General features: G+C 43.8%; 2 protein-coding genes across 20 annotated transcripts in view; one reads left to right on the top strand and one right to left on the bottom strand.

Annotated features, from left to right (window-relative positions):
• The window catches only part of LOC130537196 (ribonuclease inhibitor-like), a 267,517-nt gene extending 259,329 nt beyond the window's left edge, over positions 1–8,188 (bottom strand). For 5 of the 19 annotated variants that reach the window (XM_057053776.1, XM_057053777.1, XM_057053788.1 and 2 more), the window contains exon 1: positions 1,665–2,157. In XM_057053776.1, the coding sequence (XP_056909756.1) occupies positions 1,665–2,098 (434 nt within the window). In that variant the 5' untranslated portion in view covers positions 2,099–2,157. Of the gene's footprint in view, positions 1–1,664; positions 2,158–2,360; positions 3,490–4,040; positions 4,144–4,981; positions 5,164–5,763; positions 5,931–6,414; positions 6,832–7,403 lie in introns of those variants that run through there. The other 14 variants (XM_057053767.1, XM_057053770.1, XM_057053774.1 and 11 more) reach the window with 11 other exon arrangements.
• Positions 1–22,698, top strand: part of LOC130537198 (ribonuclease inhibitor-like) — a 180,748-nt gene that overhangs the window by 68,058 nt on the left and 89,992 nt on the right. The window lies entirely within an intron of this gene.

The following is a 22,698-nucleotide window of genomic DNA, read 5'->3' as shown; positions in this document are numbered from 1 at the left end:
AGGAAGAACCATTTTTGATTGGTCTGAATGTTTGGGTGGTTTTGTGGCCAGCCTAAAATAAAACAAGACAAATCTACAACTGATACTTCCTTTCTAGTCATTGATGACCATCCTCACATGGGACAGATTTCCACAACCAATTTAATACTGCAAATCTGTCCTGTGTGGTCTTTTTTCTGAGAACTGTAACACTACGTTTATAACAAAGATCAAACATGGAAACAGTTATTGTCTAACTAGTTACACCTGGGAAAGTACTGGATCATCTCTGACTGACCTGAGAGTCTCCAGCTCACAGAGAGGATCCTGGAGAAAACCACAGAGCAGCTTCACTGCTGGATCCTTCAGCTGGTTCTGACTCAGGTCCAGTTCTCTCAGATGGGAGGGATTGGACCTCAGCGCCGAGGCCAGAGAGTCACAGCTGATCTCTGATAACCTGCAGTCACTCAGTCTGGAAAAGGAATAAATGGGGCAAATAAAAACACATTTCTAAATCTGAAAATGAAGAGAAAAGCAGAAAATGTAAAGAAATTTAGAAAAGACCAACAGAGGCCTCCTGACCTGAGCGTCTCCAGTCTGCAGTTTGGATGCATCATTGCAGAAGACAGTAACTTTACTCCAGCATCTGCCAGGTTTTCGTTCCATCTTAAGCTCAGCTCCCGTAGATGAGAAGGGTTTGACGTCATTGCTGAGGCCACAACTTCACAATGACTCTTTGAAAGAACACTACCAGACAGTCTGTTGTGTATGAAACAAAAATAGTGAGTCAAACTTTGGGATTTCTCATCAACTTATCTGAGAATCTACCTCAACACAAATGTAGCTCATTTCCTGGAAAAGCTAAATTCAACACCGTAGAGCAACAGTTTGAACGACCATCAGATCTGAAATGCAACTGAATTATTCTCAACATTTGTCTTATTTTAGAACAGCTCATAATTACTCAATATTTAAAATGATTGTAGCAAATGGTTTAAAGAAACGTGCATCTTTTTATCTGTCTATCGGCTCTTTGGATATTTTGCATTTCATCCAATTTGTACGATGGTGCGTCAAGTCTTAATTCAGCGATCCGATCGATGACATCAGAGTCTCTGGTTGCATCGATTGCCCTCAGCTTCTGTTCTATCTGCCTGTTTCCCTTCAAATCATTTTCACTGCACCTTTTGTTGCTAGTGATGAAGTTGCCACCTAACGGGTGTGGAAAGGCTCAAACAACTTTGTGGGTCACATAAAGGCTCCAAACGGAACCGCCACAAAGACCTAAAACACCCATTTAAACCAACGAGGCCGGCTGTTTTTACGTTGAACAAATGAAGCAAAATAGTCACGTGTCATTAGTTAAAATGTGTTTTTCTGTCGTTAGAATACGATGTATACAAACAAACAAAAGTTATTTAATGACATGACAGTAATTTCATGATAGTCAGTTAACTTGTGGCTCCTATTATTCCTGCCTTATGTTGGTTTGTCTGGATTGACCTTTGAACTTATATCCAGCCAGTGTTGAACATTTCTGGATGAATTGTTGTTTTTTTTAATTTATGGACGCTGCAATGGAGATAAAGAATTGAAGGAATGACCACTGGAGGGGGTATTGCTACCTGACATGATCCACTCGCTTGATTTAAACGCCGATGTCCGGCCCAAAAATCTTTACTTACACGGCCTTCCTGCAGTTCCTCACAGCTGGAATCAGGCGACGTCGTCCCTCATCTGAGGTGTTGTACTGCTGCAGGTTCAGCTCATCCAGAACCTCCTCTGACATCTGCAGCAGGTAGGCCAGAGCTGAACAGTGGATCTCTGACAGTCTCCTCTCTGATTTCTTCCCTGACTTCAGGAACTCTTGGATCTCCTGATGGACTGACTGATCCTTCATCTCCATCAGACAGTGGAAGATGTTGATGCTTCTGTCTGGGGAGATTTCATCACTGTTCTCCTCCTTCAGGTTGTTGAGGACCTTCTGGATGGTTTCTGGGTGGCTGTTCCTCTGATCCAACAGTCCACCCAAGATCCTCTGATTGGACTCCAGAGAGAGACCATGAAGGAAGCGAACAAACAAGTCCAGGTGGCCATTTTCACTTTTGAGAGATTTCATTAGTGCTCTCCTGAGGAAGTCATCAAGAGATGTGACTGGATCGTTATTTGTGTACAACCCAGCAACCAGGAAAAGGGGATGGTTCAGAATATTTTAGGAACTGACTTATAACCGCTGTGTCTTTCCTGGTGTAACGTGGAACATGTAGACGGCAGCCAGAAACTCCTGAATGCTCAGATGAACAAAGCAGTAGACTGATTTCTGGAAGATCACACTCTCTCTCTTGAAGATCTCTGTACAAACTCCTGAGTACACCCGACACCTCGGAGACGTCCAGTCCACATCGCTCCAGGTCTTCTGAGTAGAACATGATGTTTCCTTTCTCCAGATGTTCAAACGCCAGCCGACCCAACTTCAGAAGGAGTTCTTTATCAGCCTCAGTCAGTTTCCCTGGTCTCTGCTTTCCTCCATACTTCTGCTTCTTCCTCTTTATCTGAACCCTCAGGAAGTGTGAGTAGAGGTCAGTCAGGGTTTGGGCAGCTCTCCTCTCTGGTCTCTGGTCATCATGTCCTCCAGAACTATAGCAGTGATCCAGCAGAAAACTGGGATCAGACACATGATGTGGAGGCTCCTGGAGGCCTTGATGTGTGAGATGATTCTCTTGGACAGATCTTCATCACTGAACCTCCTCCTGAAGTACTCCTCCTTCTGGGAGTCAGTGAAGCCTCGTACTTCTGTGATCCTGTCAACACACGAGGGAGGAATCTGATGGGCTGCTGCAGGTCTGGAGGTGATCCAGATGAGAGCTGAGGGAAGCAGGTTCCCCTGGATGAGGTTCACCAGGAGCACGCCAACGGACGATACTTGTGTGACATCAGAGATGAGCTGATGCTTGTTGAAACCCAGTGAAAATCTGCTTTCATCCAGGCCATCAAAGATGAACAGAAGTTTCCAGACAGTCAGATCTTCTGCTCTGATCTTCTGTAATGTTGGATGGAAAACATGAAGCAGTGAGAGAAGACTGTGCTGCTCATCTCTGATCAAGTTCAGCTCCCTCCATGAGAGCGGAAGCACCAGACTGATGTCTTGGTTCTCCAAACCTTCTGCCCAGTCCAGACTGAACTTCTGCACTGAGAAGGTTTTTCCAACGCCGGCGACACCGTTGGTCAGAACCACTCTGATGTGTCTCTGTTGCTCAGATAAGACTTTGAAGATGTCCTGGCACTTGATTGGAGTGTCCTGGATGTTCTTCTTGGAGGTTCTCTCAAGCTGTCTCACCTCATGTTGTGTGTCCACCTCCTCACTTTGTCCCTCAGTGATGTAGAGCTCAGTGTAGATCTTGTTCAGCAGGGTTCCACTTCCTGCTTCATGAGTTCCTTCAGTCACATGTTCACATCTTCTCTTCAGACTCATCTTATGACCTTCTATCACCTCCTGCAGTTCACCACCCTCTGAAACAAACAATCTTTTAAATCCTTTTACAATTGTCATCTACAGCAGTAACACAGATGTCCTCAACTGGAAAATATTCTGTCATGTTTGAATGATAGAAGCAACAGTCGGGTAATGACCCATCTTACTGTCAGTTTGAAATGTTATGTCTTCTTATGTACACCTATTCTTTTATTTCATTGGGTTTCAATGTAATTTAGTCTATAACAACCATTTCCATGTCTTCCAAGAGTTTGCTTGGACTAAACAGCTGGTAAAAGCTGGATGATATTTAGAAAAACACATCAAACCTTCTCCAAACACATCATACTCAGCAGACCCATTGTCCTGTAAAGGTCACCTGCCTTCAACTCTTTAACACTTTCCAGAACTAAATGACTAAATGTTGCTAAATACTGTCTAAGCATTTAGGAAGGTCTTCAGAGGGTCCAGGGGTTCCAGTGGAACCAAACAAGTGCTCTCTGGATCTTCTCTTGCACATTGTAAATACACAAGTTGTTCCTTTATTCCGACCCAAAAGTATCTTATAAATACAAATGTACGAGCTTACGTGAGACGCTGTTGTTCAGGTCGGCGGTCTGCAGTTCAGTTCTCCGTTTTTTTCACCCTCGGGACAGGAGGAATCTCCAATGGAAGCAGACCGTTTCTGATACCTGTCAAAAATGGGAATAGTGGTTATACATGTCTACTGGGCGTTAGCAACGCCTAAGAAAGGCTGCGTTCACTTCTACTTTCAGTTTGCTCTGACAGTTGAAGATTGAATGAACACTGAGCAAAAAATAGTTATTTACGTTCTAACAAGCTCGTTTAGTTGGAGAAAAGTGTATTTGATCTAAGTGTTTAGTGGCTTTTCTCATTGTGAATTTATGTTAAAAATAAAAGTGCCAAATCAGGAATATAAACTCATAGAATAGAACAAAAGTTCTCCATTTATGCTCCAAATACAGTCGTCTGGTCTCTGAAACTGATCATTAAATAGCACAGAGGTCACGCGTATTCAAAAGCTTATTTCAACCATTTAGAAATGACTGATATTGTTGTCTATGGGTTTATTAGAACCAGGAGCCTTATAAATAGACTTTTTAATGAATTTTCATGACATGTGGTGGAACAGTGTGGCAGAACAAGCTGCACAGACCTGCCATGTCTTACCCATCCGTATCTAAATGGAGAGCTGGAGCACTCTGCAATGATGGATATTGTTGGGAAACTTTAAAATATGCCTAGGAATTTTAGTGAGATGATGTTAACCCATGTAGGAGAAATGACCAGTTAAAAACACAAGCAAGTTTCAGTTTTAAAAGATTTACCACACTAAAATTAACATGGGAGTTAATGGGAGCGAACGCCTGACATGTTGGTGCACCGTTTCATTTTAAGGACCTGATGAATTTCATTTTTCACGATAGTGGAGGCTAATACCTACAAAATGATGTTTTGTATGGTTGTGAAATGTTCTAAGGCAGAGTTATGTGGTTCAGAAAACCTTACTTTAAAGGTGAGCCTTGAGGTCTGATACCAAAGTTTAAAGGGTGCCACACAAACACATCATCACGCTTTAGTTTTCTTACATTTTCTCTGAACTTCTGAAGTTTATTATTCCACTTTTGGAGTGGTCACTCTTCAGGGACACCCTGCTGGACACTGTGGACTCTGCTCTGTCCTCGTCCATCCTGAGGAAACATCAGAAATAGTGATGAGACTGTGATGAAGGTAAATAATCTGTAGAGGTTGGAGTTAAATAATCCCAATTCACTGCATTTTTATCAAACAGGAACATTTCTAATCCATTCTGGATAACAACTGAATCAATAATCAATGATGTCTCTGTATCATTTTCATGTTTTCAGAGTTTAAGCTGCTTTTTTTAACTGTTCCCTGCAGTGAGAAAAGAACTGGCACCTTTTCCAGCCCCTCATCCTGCAGCACTGAATGTGCTCTAAAGTTCTTTCCAGAGCAAACGTCTCTGCACTTGCAGCAACATGTTGTAGTCATGGATCCGTGAGGAGAACCGGATACAGGAAACGCCCCCACTTTGATCCCAAACCCAACTGGTGGCCAACGGTGGTCCGGCAACGACGGGGACGCTGGTCCATCGGCCGACAACACTGGTTTTCCACAGGCCAACATGGTGAAAGGACTGTGCACCGTTTCTTTTTAAAGACCTGATGAATTTCATTTTTCACGATAGTGGAGGCTAATACCCACAAAATGATGTTTTGTATGGTTGTGAAATGTTCTAAGGCAGAGTTATGTGGTTCAGAAAACCTTACTTTAAAGGTGAGCCTTGAGATCCAATCCCGAAGTGTAAAGGTTGTCTTTGGACCAGTCGCTCTTCATGGACACACAGCTGGGCACTGTGGACTTTGCTCTCTCTTCCTCTTCCATCACACATTCGCTCATTTTTAAATGTGAGTCTAAACGGTTAAGCAGGAACAGTCTGCTGACACAGAAAAGAGATTAAAGAACATGATTCTCAGCATGAAGACAAGCAGAGGTCTGTCCAATGACGTGTTGTCGGCTCATTCACATCAAAATCTATTATATGATGTCACCCTGTACATCATACAGGCCACATATATATTGGAAAAAAGTTTTGGGACATCTTAAAAGTTTACACCATGTTAAATATAAAATAGTTGTGGAAAAAATGTTTCTCCTGGGTGTTTCAGAAGGTGCGGTGGCATCAGACGGACGCACACAAATACAAATGAAATCATTTTTTATCTGGTTATGGTTTACAAGAAAACCTAAATTCTTTCAAGATGTCAGTTCTCAACATTAAATTCAACAATAAGATGAGAATGCATTCAAAACTAAACAGAAATACGTGATCACATCATCAAAGTGGGTCAAATGCAGCATCATCTTCTGTCATCTCAGACAGGATTCCAAGAAGAGGATCTTCATTTTCAACAACGCACCTTGACATCTCATCATGGCTCGTCTGTCAGATTACAAGCAGCTTTTTTTGATCAGGCGCATCATGTTTCTCACCAACACATGATGGTGCTGGAAAAACATCTGTAGCCTGACCTAGAGGTCAAAACTCTGCATGGCGTGCACAGCTACTAGTTGCAGCTGCTGGTTGTGGCGGAGGAGATCCCAAACATATCTAGCAAGCTTGTTTTGGAGCAGAGCTTGTCCACCACCTCTGACCCCACTCATCACAGAAGTCCCACCATATCCATGGCCAGGTGTGTTGGCAGCATTGGAGCCAGCCTCAGGAAAAAGGTGTCAATATCTCAGAAGTGATGATCAAGTTGCCACAACCCAACAGAAGTCAAGCAACCCAACATGCTGAATAGAATAGATGACACACAGCAAAGGGCAAAAAACACCCAATTCTGCTCAGACTATCTGATCTGACCACATGTACAGGACCAAAAATATCAAAACACCATGGGTTTAGGTTTCGTTTCGTTTTCTTGACTGCTTCATTCAAAACAGAACACATTTCATAAATCCATAATAACAAATTCATATTCCACAAAGACCCAGTTGTTAAAACAATAAAATGGAATGCCTTGATCTCTCCCTCTTTCCATACTCTCCTTTTTTAATAAAGGATTGATTGTCCCCTGGTGGAGGGACAAAGAGAGGAGGCTAAAACTGTCGCGTTTGTGTCCCTCTTTCCGTGGATTTTTCCACTAACTGCAAATAATATTGTGACTTATTGTGAGTATTAAAATGTGCTTCCTCAACCTCTAAAATGTTGGCTCAGGGTTAGCGGAAAACGCAGTTAGAGGAAACACGCTACAAAGTTTGATCATCCGTCACAACATTCCCGTCGACCAGCCGCAATGTGCGTCCGAAACACGCGCACGCTCATTGCGAACACGCAGCTTATTAAGCCGCATCTCGCAGCGGAACATTGATTCGAGACGACAGCAGTGAAAGAACCAAATGCTACCTGAATATTAGAGGTTTTCCATCAGGGCTCGGTCACTCAAGATGGAGCCCGAAGTTGAGAACTTTCACTTTCGCTTCTTCTTCCTCTACACGTCACGTGTTCGTGGTTGGATCGCGTCATATCCAGCACAGGCGCCTCTCTTCAGAACAATTTGGTCCACGTTTGAACTGAAATACTGGGAAACAACTGGAGTTCGTCTGACAGATGTTCGTTTTTGGGTGCGGAATCAAACTGGGTCAACTTTTTGATCTATAGGATCCCCTCTGGTTCAAAGTGTCCCTATAGGATATTGACAGTACTGACCTTTTGGGGGCTGCACACACCTCTTAATGGTGACGACACCAACGGAGCTGATCCAGTTGTCATCAGCTGGCCAGTCTGACTCCAGCTCATTAGGGGAAATTTGCTGATCTGGAGGAGAAGCTTTCAAAACTTGACGGGCTGGGGGGAATGACTGTAATTTTGGAATCAGCGTGCCAATTTTATTTTTATCAGATTAATTTAGATTAATTTCAACAGGATATTTTCAAATTGTTCCCCAGTGGAGCTGCCAACTGAATATGGTGACCTGCTCCTACACACAGAAATCCGATGGCTCAGCAGGGGACGGATTTTGCTTCCTTTTTTGTCCCTTTTGAGTGAAATAAAAGAGTTCATGCAGTCCAGAGGGGAAGACGCCGCGCTGCTGGAGGACACTGGCTGGACACTGGACCTTGCATTTTTAACGGACATTACTGGGAAACGGAACAGTTTGAACTGGGAGCTGCAAGGCAAAGGTGAGACTGTTGCTGATGGGATCAGTGCTGTAAATGCATCTAAAGCCAAGATGAACATTTTCTCTCTGCATTTACAGACAAAAGGTGCTGCACTTCCCCTCTGTGCAGATGGTGCTGAGAGACAACGCTTCTGCATGTGAGGCTTTGGACTAAAGCGCAGAAAAGGGCTCTCAGCTCATAAAAAGACTTGGGCAAGAGTTTGAGAACAGGTTTTGGGACCTGGATCAGCTTGAGCCATGTGTGTCCTTCATTTCTAACCCTTTCATGAACGTGGACATAAATGCATTGCTCAGCAGTTCAGTGCAACCTTCAGCCTGGATGCTGCACAGATGCTAATTGAAATTGTAACATTGTGAAATGAGCTGCAGCTCAAAGCCTCTCAGGCTGCACCAAACTTTTGGTGCCTTGTTGACACAGAAAAGTACAGTGGTGTATGGAGCTCCAGCTTATGTCATTAGAATCTACATGATTCAGTTTATTCATGCTTTTAGTGCTCTTTTGACTGGATTTTACCAGGTAAAAATGTACCTTTTCTGCCACTTGTAAATTTACAATTATACAGTTTACCAGACACGCGGTTTGATTTCAGACGACTCTGATGTTGAGTAACTTCTTGATTACATGTCATTTTTGGTCCAGACTGTTTTATTGCCAGATTTTCTCCATCTGGGTCTTCAATTATTCTATCTGGTTTGCTTCAGAACTTGCTGCGAGCACAACAACGCTGATATTCGTGACATTTCAAAAATTAATGAAAATGTCACTCAAACATTATTTATAATTCTCCCAATTTCGCTCACCTCAGAGTTTTCCCTGATTGGTCATCCATACTCTCTCTGTCAGTTATTGAAGTGCTGCTTTGTCCTAGTTTTTGCTTTCTGTTTGAACGGGAAGGTCTCCTCCCGACTGGAACCATCTATCTGTTTCCCTCTGTTTGCTTTATTTAGCTTCTGCCAGAGACACGTGTGCTTCAATTCCCGACTCCTCAAAACATTTTAAAAACACATGTCACATCCACTCATTTGCTCTCAGTCAGCCATTCACAAGTGGTAGCCAACTGCCCAGTGCAGACTAGCGCGCGTGCCCTTACGGCAAATGGTTGTAAAACGGTTTCTGTTGGTTGAACCGCCCAGATCAGCCGCAACCCACCCCGCCGTCCCGTCGAAGGGGGAAAACAACTAAAGCCAGCTGGAGGCAGAGCCTTATATAAACCTTTTCTCCCCACCCACCAATTAAGGCACTACCTCCATAGGGCACCTGTTCGAAGGGCAGGCCACGCCCTGCCACATCAAATATATTCACAAAAATAAGCATAAAAATTAAATTGAGAATCTGTGACTGTGTACTTTGCAATCCCTTGCTTATTCTAAGATTATTCTTTTTCTTATTTGAATTATTCCGTTTTTAGAATAGTTTATGGTTGAAGCCAGAACCTCTGAACGGAGGCAAAGCTTGACATGCGGAAAATGGGTGAGCTTCTTAATCACAGAAGAGGAATTTAAAGTCTTGTTTAATGTGAAGAGGGATAAATAATTAAACTATTAGACTATTTCAGACTCAGCTGTATCTTTTATTATTATTTTTATTTTATTTTAGGGTTAGGGTTAGAAAGCAAAAAGCATCTTTGACCCCATCTACTGTCTGTTGTGTTTCTAATTTGATCCAGCTGGCTGTGTTAGCTTTACCTGCGCAGAGGTTCCTGCTACAATCAGGAACAAACTCCACTTGTTTATTCTCACAGTCTGCTGATAAAATCTATTCTTGTTCTCCTAAAGCTGCAGAAAGCAGCAGTGGGCCTGACTTCATGCTGCACCTCCAAACCTGAGAATGGAGCCGAGCTTTATTGCTAAACAGGATTTGGGTTTTTTTTGTCCGTGCTAAATGGAAAGTGTTTGTCCTTTGGTGGTCCAACAGGACCACGATTTGGATGGATGGATGATTTGATGTTATTGAGAATAAAAACAGCTGAAAATGGAAGCACAGATGTTTCAGAGCACCAGAGTTCAGAAAGAGTTTCTAATCAAACACCGCCTGCATCTTTCAAAATATGGTTTCAACCCCTTTAACATGATCAAATAGTCATAACAATGAACAAGTATCACGTGTCCTGTTATTTATACTTGAATTCGTTATGTTTAATACATTTCCGTGTGTGTACAACCACCTCCTCAGCAACGATGCCCAATTCAACGTGGCCTACTACTGCAACGTTCTGGTGGATTCAACAGGTCTCTGCTACTGGTTACCACCCGCCATCTTCAGATCGTCCTGCTCCATCAGCGTCAAATATTTCCCCTTTGACTGGCAGGACTGCACGCTCAAATTCACGTATGCACGGGCAGGATTTTTCATTGTTGTTTGAAACGCAGACAAACTCTGACATGATGTTTTAAACTGAGCTGAGTCAAGATTTTATAGAATCTAAACACATATGAGAGGAGAAAAAGGTGCAAAAATAAAATGCACGGTGCAGCTAAACTCTCCCAGTAGGAAAACAGGCTTTTTAAATTCTGAACTGCATTTCCCATGTTGCCTTGCAGCTCTCTAACGTACAATGCCAAAGAGATCAGGTTGCTCCTGAAGGAAGAAATACTCAATGAAACCAAGTAGACAGTTGAATGGATCATTATATATATCTTTTTTTTATTTATTTTTTAAAATTGAGCGGATGCGGCTTATATACAGGTGCGGCTTATAGTCCGGAAAATACGGACAATATAATTAATATTATGCACAAGCTTTTCAGAACGCAGTGAGGACTGAAGCTACATTTTAGATGAGTTATGTTTACGTTGGCCTTTTTCTCCCACATTTCACTAAAGCTGCAGCAGAAAAGGAAGGCCAAACCTGGAAAACAGAGCCGGCCAGCGTCTGCACACAAGTCCGTCAGACGCACCGCTCCATCGTCGACTGCAAGATCGCCGTCTGATCCACACATCGAGGTGACTCTTTGCTCCATGTCCTGGGGACGCCACACTAAAGTGTGCCAATACGAAAACTTACACTAAAACGCTGGTTATATTCAAGGTTCCGGTAGCGGCTCCCGAGAGGACGACCGCCGTGATGGATGCAGCACCTCAGCCCTGGCGGCCCACAGCAACATCAGAAGCACAACCGAAGGTAATCCATTAAAAACAAGCTCAAGTTTGAGTATTCAGTGACAATATATCGGCTGCCGGATATAATCGTGTGTTTTCTTATTAGGTGACATACGAGGGATGGCACAAAATGTGGGAGTCTGCTCCCAATGGGCTTCCACAGGCTGATGTTGCATGGCTGAAAGAGGATGAAACCAATGAACTCTTCCAGAGGGCTGCATCCTTTCAGGACAAACATGGAAAGATGAAGTGGAGGAAGGTCCTGAAGGATGACAGGAGGTGGTTTCAGCAGCCTGTGGTTTCAGACATACTGTCCAAACAGCAAAAAGTCATCATCTCCAGGACTTGAAGGCCAGACTTTTGACACTTTTGCAGACTTTCAAAGGGCTGTGGACATTCTTCTGGGACCTCATTTCCAGGTGTAAGCAAAGAAAATTGGAGTGTTTTATTGACTGCACTTGACAATAAATGCTTCTTTGTACTTGACAATAAGTTAAAAAACTAATAAAATAAGGCTGTCGACAGGTCATGGCCACAGCTTTTTCATTTTTATTTTGTAGCACTCATTGGGAAATTAAGTGTTCTTGCTCTTCAGTGTCACCTGGGTGGGGCCACCTCTCTTTAATCAGTCAGTGCTTTATTCATTTCCAAACATAGGACGCCTCCATTTCCAAGACACCTGGCAAAGTCTTCTGGGCCACCACAATGTAGGAACCTGCAAGGGACCAATGACAGCATCATCACTGTTTTTCTTGCACGACAAATGTTATTCCTCAACTACAGCAAGCAACAACAGGCCTATCTTCCCTTTATTTATCTTCCCTCCGCCATCTTTTCAATTTCTCGAGGCAGAAATCACAGGACACATGTGGAGCATCTCCTAATGTGGCACCAGGCTGGCTGCATTGCGGCCTTACAGAAGTAAAGGCATGCACAGAATAGATACACAGGCTTCAGATACTACAGTGGGCAATATTCCTTAAAGCTCGAGAGGTGAAGCCTGCATTTGCCACCAAGGTCATTGCATGCTGCACCATTCTGCACAATGTGTGCTTGTGGAATGGTGACAGCATGGAACCCTCAGAAGAGGCACTTGGGTCAGATGACATTGGTCAAATGCAGCCAGACCTGCAATGTGGAGAGCAAATTCGGAGCAGACTGACTGCTGCCCTGTCAGCACCAACCCACCTCCCACCAGCTCTCTATGAACATGATTGCATTTAGGACTGGTCTTTATAATCCAGAATTTTGGAGCTTGACGTCTGTTCAACCTGGCTGCCATCATAAAGTCTTTTTCTGGCAGGTTCCATTAAATTTGAATATTTTTTGGGTTCCATTTTTGTAAATAGGTATTTCAAAATCATAATAGGATAAATGCCACTTGTTTATATATATGCAAGTGTGTGTTTTTGTAAATAGTTTTGGTTTCAAAATCAAAAATTGTACCAATTAAATTTAAACTTTGAATAAAGCATTTGTTATCAACCATATGATGCCAAGAAAGCAATCTTTGATGGAAGTTAACTTAAACAATTTAATACATTCTTTTTTACATTTTATCTACGAGTTTCTGTAACAGATTTACAAGTGTGTCCTCCCTGGCTTCCTCTCGTGTCACCCTTTCCTCGCCCTCTCCAGCAGCTCCAGGACCCTATCGCACCGCTGGCGCTGGCGTAGTGCTGGCCCTGGTTCCTCCTCCTCTGTCTCTGACTCTCCATCAGGTCTATCTGGGACTGAATGTGAGGAGCCGGCCTCAGAAAATGAATGGCTCTTCCCCCAGGCTGAGGCAATGAGGCATGGGGGCCGAATGGAGGGCCTGCCACCTATTGCCTGATCCATGAGAGGGAACTATTCGCTATCTGAAGTACGTACAAAGTGAATCAGCTGTACCATTGGTTACCGGCTGCTAACTTTCTAACTGAAGAAAAGAAGGACATTGTGGCAGACTACGTCCGATGGTATGTTATTGACCGCAACTCATCTGTAATTGACAGGTAAGTTAAATTTTCATTTGTTTTTTGTCGTTCCACCCCAAAAAAATGAAATTTGCTTGAAATGTCTCATGGCATGTATATCTATGGTGTTACAACTGCTAGCCTATATGATGTCTGTCTCTCCATTCTCTGCCTTATGCTAATCTATAAATACTCAACATAACAAACAAATATAACCTTATAAACTTATAAAATATATAAACTTAAGATAATACAATTTAGATAGTTTAATTGGTTGTTGCTGTTGGCACTACACAGCAGTGAAAGTGTTTGTGTTCACGTTGTAGATTCAAAGATGGCCTTTCAGCCCTTCAGTTTCTGACAGCACTACAGCAACACCCTTCTTTGCTGACCCCAGTTCTGTGCCACTCTGAAAAGTGACTAAAACCAGAGGATTGAGTCCTGGTGGTCCATATTCAGAAAGGGGAGGTAAATGGCCTTCATCAAGTAATTTGCCTTTTATTTCACTCATTCACTTATACATATGTATATGCTTAAAATGATCATTTATTTTACCAATTTCCATAGGAGTCAGTTCTGGATGGAGCTATTTGCAGACCTTAGATACGCCGGATACTTCAACGGGAGTCATGAGCATCAGTGTCTACTGAGATACTGCTTTGGTGATGTCATTCAGGACTTGGATGAGTGTGTTGGATTGTGGTACAGCCACAGGATCCAGCCCTCCAAAACAGCATCATGTCCAGGAGGAGTGCCCAATGAGCTCTACTACTTACCACACCGGTAATATTTGATGGTATATTGTCTGCAGTAATTTTGTTTTTCAAATAAATATAATAATATCTTCTGTGTAACATAGGTTGACTCTAGAGACTGTGGATTTCAAATCGAACAGACTCAACTGGATGCTTTTCCTGAGGCTCCCCTGACAAGAGCTCCATGTGGGGATGCAAACATGCAGGAGTACCTGGACTTGGCCATGCAGAGCAATCATTTACAGAAGGCAGAGTACTGGCAGTCTGCAACTGAGCTGTATCTGAAACTAAAAGAAATTACTCAGCTATGATTGAAAAGACATTATAAAGGTGTAACTTGTACACAAAGTGTCTTAATTTGTCACCCGCAGCATCATTATTTTAAAGTGTGAAATATGAATAAACATAATGCGTAGTAATGAGCATGGATTTCCTTTTTTTTTTTTTTTAATAGATAAAATCGGGAACTACTGTTTCATGAACAGAACACACTTTCAGAATGATGAACCCCCCCCAAAATGAAACAAAAAACAAAACAGCCTCTTATTTTAACATCATTGAAAAACACTGGTGCACCTAAAGGTGCAGTTGCAAATGACAACGGCATAACAGCAGAACAATAAACATTTTTTGAGTCCAATATGGCTCATAAACAGCCAAATCCTGGACTATTTTGAATTCCAAAGTCCATTTGTGCCTTAAACACACTGTAGGAATCCAGGAGTGGTAATTTTAACAAGTTTGAACAAGTATTTGACATTGGGAATGGAGAGCCATCCAAGAACTCTATTTCTTGGCAACGGTTCCAACCCAGAAGGAGGAAGTGATGTCAGCCCTGTGGCAAACATCAAAAAGTCTTCCACAGACACAGCAGCCTCGCCTTCTGCAAAGAAAAAATGTTCAGGTAGATATACATGGTAATGTGCTTTTCCAAGTAGTTATAAAAAAACAAAACAAACCTTCACAGTCAAGGAGATAGTCTGCCCAGTAGGCCAAGATTACACTTTCTTTTTGTCTCCTGTTGCTCCCTGCAGGGCTGACGTCAGGTGTAAAGAGTCTCTCAATGTCAAAGCCAGTGAGTCGCTTTTCAGAGTGGCAGAGAACTGGGGTCAGCAAAGAAGGGTGTTGCTGTAGTGCTGTCAGAAACTGAAGGGCTGAAAGGCCATCTTTGAATCTACAAAGTGAACACAAACACTTTCACTGCTGTGTAGTGCCAACTAACACCATAGATATACATGCCATGAGACATTTCAAGCAAATTTCATTTTTGGGGGGGTGGGGGGGTGGAACGGCAAAAAACATGAGTTGCGGTCAATAACATACCATCTGGCGAGGATTGAGCTCCTGGAGCAAATTCATCACACGATCCCTCTTCACTCGCAGATTGTACTTTTGTTTGAGTACTTGCCACATCGTACGGTAGCCAAACAGCTGTCCAGGTCCACGAAGTTCCAGTCGGATGGCCCTAATGATGGCGTTTGTAGAGGAGTAATCCTTTCTGCGATATAATCCGGCTGCATTCAGTTTGCTTTTAAGCGACCTCAGGCTGATGTGCACACCGTGTAAACTTGACATCATGTCCACGATTACATCTGATAAGAGTGCTTTATATACATTAAATTCTCATTCTTAGCCTCTGAAGCAGATCCCGTCCCTGACGTCCCCGGTATGGCTGGTTCTTCAGTCTGGGCTGCGGCATTTAAAAATGCCAAAGACCGACCACAGAAACAACAAACCGGCGTCAATCTGCTCAAATGTTTGCCACAAAACAGGCAAAAGGCCACTTGCATGTCGTCCATCCTGCGTCACGATGAAGTCCTTACCCGCTTTCGATTCAAATGATGGTAATTCCCATTCCGGTAGAAAAAGTTATTTGGTAATATTACCTTTCCGGCTGAAAAGTAACTTGTAAATTTGTTTTGTGCCGGCTCCTTTTCTACCGAAAAGGGTACCAACTGTACCGATGGAACGCATCCATTGGCCCAACCGTACCAAGGGTCGGTAATTCCCTTTCCGGTAGAAAAAGTTATTTGTAAATTTGTTTCAGCCGCTTGTAAAAGTGTTTTGTCATTTGTAAATTTGTTTCAGCCGCTTGTAAAAGTGTTTTGCACCTCTCGGCCACCGTACCTTATGGTCACGAAAATACAGTACATTTAAAAAGGGCCCATGCCTTAAGAACACTTTGATAAAAAAGGAGGCAGCCAATTTCATTTTTACAAATTTAAAGTCAGTTAAAAACAGAGCAGTCTCATCTAAGAAAGAAGACACCAGTACATTCTTACATGGATCATAGCTGTGATGATTAAAGTTGACTATTTTGGATGAATATATGAGGAGTCATAGGTAAAACATTAACACACACACACACACACACACAGGGCCTTAACCTTTAGCAAGTTCAGAATTTTAACTTTAGCATTTTTTTAACCGTTCAGGCTAGTAAAAAGAAGTTTGGAGCTCTGGACGCGCTCTGTGAGGGAGAGGAGCCTTCTTCTGCGATACGGCAGAGGAGGAATTGAGCCTGACCCCAAGGATGCCTTCCCTGACCTCCAGCTAAGCCCTGGGTCTGAGGAGTTCAGCGACCCTCTCCTCAAGGTCTGCCACAAGGCTAAATTGGGCCTTCATGGCACAGCAAACAGGCTTTTTATTTAAACATTGTAAAGACAATTAATGGTCTGGGGCTGCTCAACAGAGCTGCCACTGTGTGGGCGGACAGAGTCCACAGTGGAAGACTCTGTACAACCCCCCCATAAAAAGACTGGAGACCTTCAGCAGAGGACCCTGCGTGGTGCCATCACCACCAATGCTTTTATATCCGTTTTAAACCGCACTGTCTGCAACGTGTTTCCGTTCTGTGGTCTGTCAGACGGTTTTTCATGTTTTTACAGACCGCAGCAGACTCCCAGGGGTTTTTAGCATTTTCACAGAGCTTTTCTAACTTGTGCTTCTGGCTCATGTGTTCTGGATTTGCGACACGTGACACGTGAGTATTGCGTCACTTCCTGTCTCTTCTATCGTTCGTTGGTTGCATTGTGCACGGGGTGCCGTATTCACTTAATATTGAACATTTGGTGTGTTGTATTCACTTAATATTGAACACTTGGTGTGTTGTATTCACTTTACTTAAAATTTTGAACACTTGAGACATTCTAGTCACCTGATATCAACAGTAAGAAACAACCCATATTAAACAAATACAGGGCTTCGCCGATCACTAGCGTTAGCATGGCCTCACCGTCTGTTTCACCCAGTGTCTTTGTCTGTTCAGCGTGTGAAATGTTTAGTTACTCCTCTGCCTCCCTTAGTGAAGGGAATAGGTGCAGAAAGTGTAGTTTATTTACGGCTATGGAGGCGAGACTTAGCGAGCTTGAGACGCGGTTCCGCAGCTTGGAGTTAGCTGGAGTTGCGTCATGTAGCCAGGGTAAGCTAGCTGCTGCGGAGCCGCCTAGCGTAGCTTCAGCTAGCGGTCCCCCGGCAGCAGCCGAGCAGCCGGCTAGCCAGGGCGGCTGGGTGACGGTTCGTAGGAAGCATAGCCCAAAACAAAGGCCCACGGTGCACCACCAACCGCTTCCCGTGGCTAACCGCTTTTCCCCACTCGGCGACACACCCCGCTGAGAAACCGACCCTGGTAATTGGCGACTCTGTTTTGCGCTACGTGAAGCCGACTCCAGCGACCATAGTTAGGTGCATTCCGGGGGCCAGAGCGGGCGACATAGAAGCAAATTTATGGCTGCTGGCGAGACGTAATCGTAAATTTGGTAAAGTTATTATTCACGTCGGAGCCAACGACACCCGGCTTCGTCAGTCGGAGGTCACTAAAATTAACTTGAAGTCGGTGTGTAACTACGCAAAAACGATGTCGGACTCCGTAGCATTCTCTGGTCCCCTCCCCAATCTGGCCAGCGATGAGATGTTTAGCCGCATGTCATCGCTTCGTCGCTGGCTGTCACGGTGGTGCCCCGAAAACCAGGTGGCCTTTATAGACAATTGGAGCACTTTTTGGGGGAAACCTGGTCTGATTAGGAGAGACGGTGTCCATCCCACTCGAGATGGCGCTTCTCTCATCTCTAGTAATCTGGCTAATTTTATTAGACCCAAAGTGACCTGACAATCCAGGGTCCAGACCAGGACGCAGAGTTATAGTCTTACACACTCTCTGCTGCTTCCTTAGAACCCTCATCCACCAACAATAACATATTTAACACTACGTGGTAGTCTTGGTAGTCTCTGTTCCACGGTTAAAAGTTCACCAAGCACAGAGCAGAGCGGTCAATCACCAAAATCTTATTAAATTAATACTGAAGCACAAGTTGGAGAAACTAATATCACAATTAAGTGTGGACTGTTAAATATTGGATCTCTTTTGTGTAAATCCCTGTTAGTGCACGACCTGATAGCGGATCATCACGTTGATTTATTTTGTCTTACTGAGACCTGGCTTCAGGAGGAGGAGTATGTTAGCTTAAATGAATCTACTCCTCCTACCCATCTTAATTATCATATTCCACGTGTTACTGGTCGAGGAGGGGGAGTGGCAGCAATCTATCACTCCAAGTTATTAATTAATCCCAGACCAAAACATGGCTACAGTTCATTTGAAAGCCTGACTCTTGGCATCACTCATCTGAACTGGAGGACAGAAAAGCCACTTCTGTTTGTAGTTGTATATCGGCCCCCTGCTGGGCCACATTCAGAGTTCCTGTCTGAGTTCTCTGACTTCTTATCTGACTTGGTCCTTAGAACGGAAAAGTCATTATCATTGGAGACTTTAACATCCATATGGACGTTATAAACGACAGCTTTAGAAATGGCTTCATTTCATTACTTGAGTCAGTTGGTTTCCTCCAGCAGATAAACCAACCAACTCACAGCTTAACCACACCCTAGATCTAGTCCTGACTTATGGTGTTGAGGTAGAACATGTGTCAGTGTTCCCTCGGAACCCAGTCCTGTCAGACCACTCTTTGATCACTTTTACATTTATGATTAAGGATTCTTCTATGCTCAGAACAAAGTCTTACTATAGCAGATGTCTTTCAGATAATGCTGTAGCTAAGTTTAAGGAAGTGATCCCTGTGCTGATCCCAGGACCACCATGTGTTTCCCCAGGGATCAGTCATTATAATCTGAGCCCTGCTGAGGTTGACTCTATTGCTGAAGGTGCAGCAACCTCACTGAGAATCACGCTTGATTCTGTTGCCCCCCTGAAAAGAAAATAGTAAATCAGAGGAGGTGTGCCCCCTGGTATAATTCACATATCAGGACCCTCAAGCAGAAAGTGCGAAGACTGGAAAGGAAGTGGCATTCTTGTAAGATAGACAGCTACCATGTAGCCTGGAAAGACTGTCTATCCGTTTACAAAAAGGCCCTTCGCAAGGCTAGAACAGCTTATTTTTCTTCTTTGATTGAGGAAAATAAGAACAACCCCAGGTTTCTTTTCAGCACTGTGGCCAAATTAACCAAGAGTCACAGTGTTTTAGATCCACGTATCCCTTCTTCCCTTAGTGGTGAAGACTTCATGAGCTTCTTCACTGATAAAGTTCTAGCTATCAGAGAGAAAGCTAACCAGGCCATCCCTACAACTGGACCATCACCAGATGTGCCGACTGTGGGAACATGCAGGGTCTCCAACGAGCCCTTAAGCTCCTTCAGCCCTATATATTTTCTGAGGCGTCATCGCTAATTCAGAAATCCAAGACCACCACGTGTCTTTTAGATCCCATCCCAACACACCTGTTGAAGGATGTTCTACCACTGATAGGCAGTTCTATCCTGGACCAGATCAATGGTTCTTTAGTGTCAGGTTATGGACCCCGGTCCTACAAGGTGGCAGTGATTAAGCCGTTGCTTAAAAACCATCACTGGATCCTGATGTCTTGGGAAATTATAGGCCAATATCCAACCTTCCTTTTATCTCTAAAGTTCTAGAGAAGGTGGTGGTGACTCAGTTACTGGAGCACCTGCAGAGGAACAGCCTGTTTGAGATGTTTCAGTCAGGCTTTAGAGCTCATCACAGCACAGAAACAGCACTTCTTAAAGTCACTAATGATCTTCTCATAGCTTCCGATCATGGACTGGTCTCTATGCTGGTTCTGCTGGACCTCAGTGCTGCTTTTGATCCAGTTGATCACAGCATCCTGTTACAGAGACTGGAACATGTGATTGGGATTAAAGGGACAGCACTAGACTGGTTTAGATCATACTTATCTGATAGATACCAGTTTGCCCATGTCCACGGCGTTCCCTCCTCATACAGTAGGGTTAGCCATGGAGTTCCTCAAGGTTCCGTACTCGGACCAATCCTCTTCACATTGTATATGCTTCCCTTAGGGAACATTATTCGGCAGCATGGGATAAATTTTATTGTTATGCTGATGACACTCAGCTCTATTTATCCATGAAACCCGAGGAGACAGAGAAGTTAGTGAAGCTCCAGACCTGTCTTAAAGACATAAAGTCCTGGATGTCTTCAAATTTCCTCCTCCTTAACCCAGGAAAACTGAGGTCATGGTGTTTGGTCCTGAACCTCTCAGGGATAGATTTGATCACATGATCACTCTAGATGGGATCTCATTAACATCTAGTCTCTCTGTGAGGAATCTAGGAGTAACTTTTGATCAAATCTCTCCTTCAACTCACACATTAAATTAGTCTCTAGAAATGCCTTTTTTCACTTGAGGAACATCTCAAAGATCAGGAAGCTACTGATGCAGCCTGATGCTGAAAAGTTAGTCCATGCATTTGTTACTTCCAGGCTGGACTACTGTAACTCCTTATTATCAGGGGTGCCAAACAACTCTTTAAGAAGCCTCCAGTTGATCCAAATGCTGCAGCCAGAGGTTCTGACAGTATTGACAAAAGAGATCACATAAGTCCTGTAATGGCGTCGCTTCATTGGCTGCCCGTAAATTTAGAATAACTTTTAAAACCCCTTCTTCTGACCTACAAGGTCCTCAGAGCCTAGCTCCATCCTACCTGGAGGAGCTAGTGATACCCTATCAGCCCAATAGACCGCTCCGCTCTCAGAATGCTGGTCTACTTGTGGTTCCCAGAGTTTCTAGAGTAGAATGGGGGGCCGAGCATTTAGCTACCAGGCCCCCCTGCTTTGGAACCAGCTCCCTGTCCAGGTACGGGAGGCTGACTCCATCGCTACTTTAAGATCAGACTCAAAACTACCTCTTTGAAAAAGCTTACTGTTACTAATTCAGTAGTTCCAGTTACTATCATAGACAGACAAATTATCATACTTAGGGGGTCGTCTAATCGTTAGGTCATATCTTAGCTATGCTTTATAGGCCAAGGCTGCGGGGGGTCCGGAAACATGATCACCTGACAGGCCTCTGTCACTCCACTGGGTCATGGTTTCCTCTCCTTTCCTCTCCTTTCCTCTCCTCATCAAAGCAGACTAGTTATGCTGATTCTTGTGTAGTTTTTCTGCTTCTTTCCCCCCCCCCCCCCTATCTATTTGCAGGTATCACTGCATCATCGGAGCTGCATAATGACCGCCGGCCCCGTTGAAGTGATTGTGCATATTTTTGTGTGTGCTTTCTGTGCTCTGTGCCTCTCCCCTCCTCCACTCCTTCTCCTCTCCCTATCTTCGTTTCGCTCTCTTCTGTCCCCCTCCTCCTCCTTCTCCTCCTCTACCTCCCTTCACTCTACCTCTCCTCTCCTCTACCCCTCTCCTCTCCTACCTATCCTATCCTCTACCTGTCTCCCTCCTCTCCTCTCTCTTTACCCAGCCGGCCATCAGCAGGAGGGTCCCCCTACATGAGCCTGGTCCTGCTCAAGGTTTCTTCCTGTTAAAGGGAGTTTTTCCTTGCCACTGTTGCTTGTCTGGGGTTAGGCCCTGGGATTCTGGAAAGCGCCTTGAAACAATTTTGATTGTATAAGACGCTATATAAATAAAGATTGATTTGATTTGATTTGATTTGAATCTCACACTCCACACACACACACACACTACTGAATCTCACACTCACACACACACTAGAATCTCACATCCCCCACACCAACACACACTACTGAATCTCACACACACACACACTACTGAATCTCAAACTCACACACACACACACTACTGAATCTCACACTCACACACACAACTACTGAATCACACACTCACACACACACACTACTGAATCTCACACTCACACACACACTACTGAATCTCACACTCTCACACACACACACACACACACACACTACTGAATCTCACACTCACACACACACACTACTGAATCTCACACTCACACACACAACTACTGAATCTCACACTCACACAACACTACTGAATCTCACACTCTCACACACACACTACTGAATCTCACACTCACACACACTACTGAATCTCACACTAACACACACACACCACACACACCACAACACTACTGAATCTCACACTAACACACACTCACAAACTACTGAATCTCACACTCACACACACTACTGAATCTCACACTCACACACACTACTGAATCTCACACTCACACCACTACTGAATCTCACACTCACACACACTACTGAATCTCACACTCACACCACTACTGAATCTCACACTCACACACACACTGAATCTCACACTCACACACACACTACTGAATCTCACACTCACACACACTACTGAATCTCACACTCACACACACACTACTGAATCTCACCACACACACACACACACACACACACTACTGAAGCTCACACTCACACCACTACTG

This window comes from Takifugu flavidus, chromosome 14 (genome assembly GCF_003711565.1).
Source record: "Takifugu flavidus isolate HTHZ2018 chromosome 14, ASM371156v2, whole genome shotgun sequence".
Taxonomy (NCBI): domain Eukaryota; kingdom Metazoa; phylum Chordata; class Actinopteri; order Tetraodontiformes; family Tetraodontidae; genus Takifugu; species Takifugu flavidus.
Note: the sequence above shows the minus strand (reverse complement) of the source record. Positions and strands in the feature narration are given on the sequence as shown.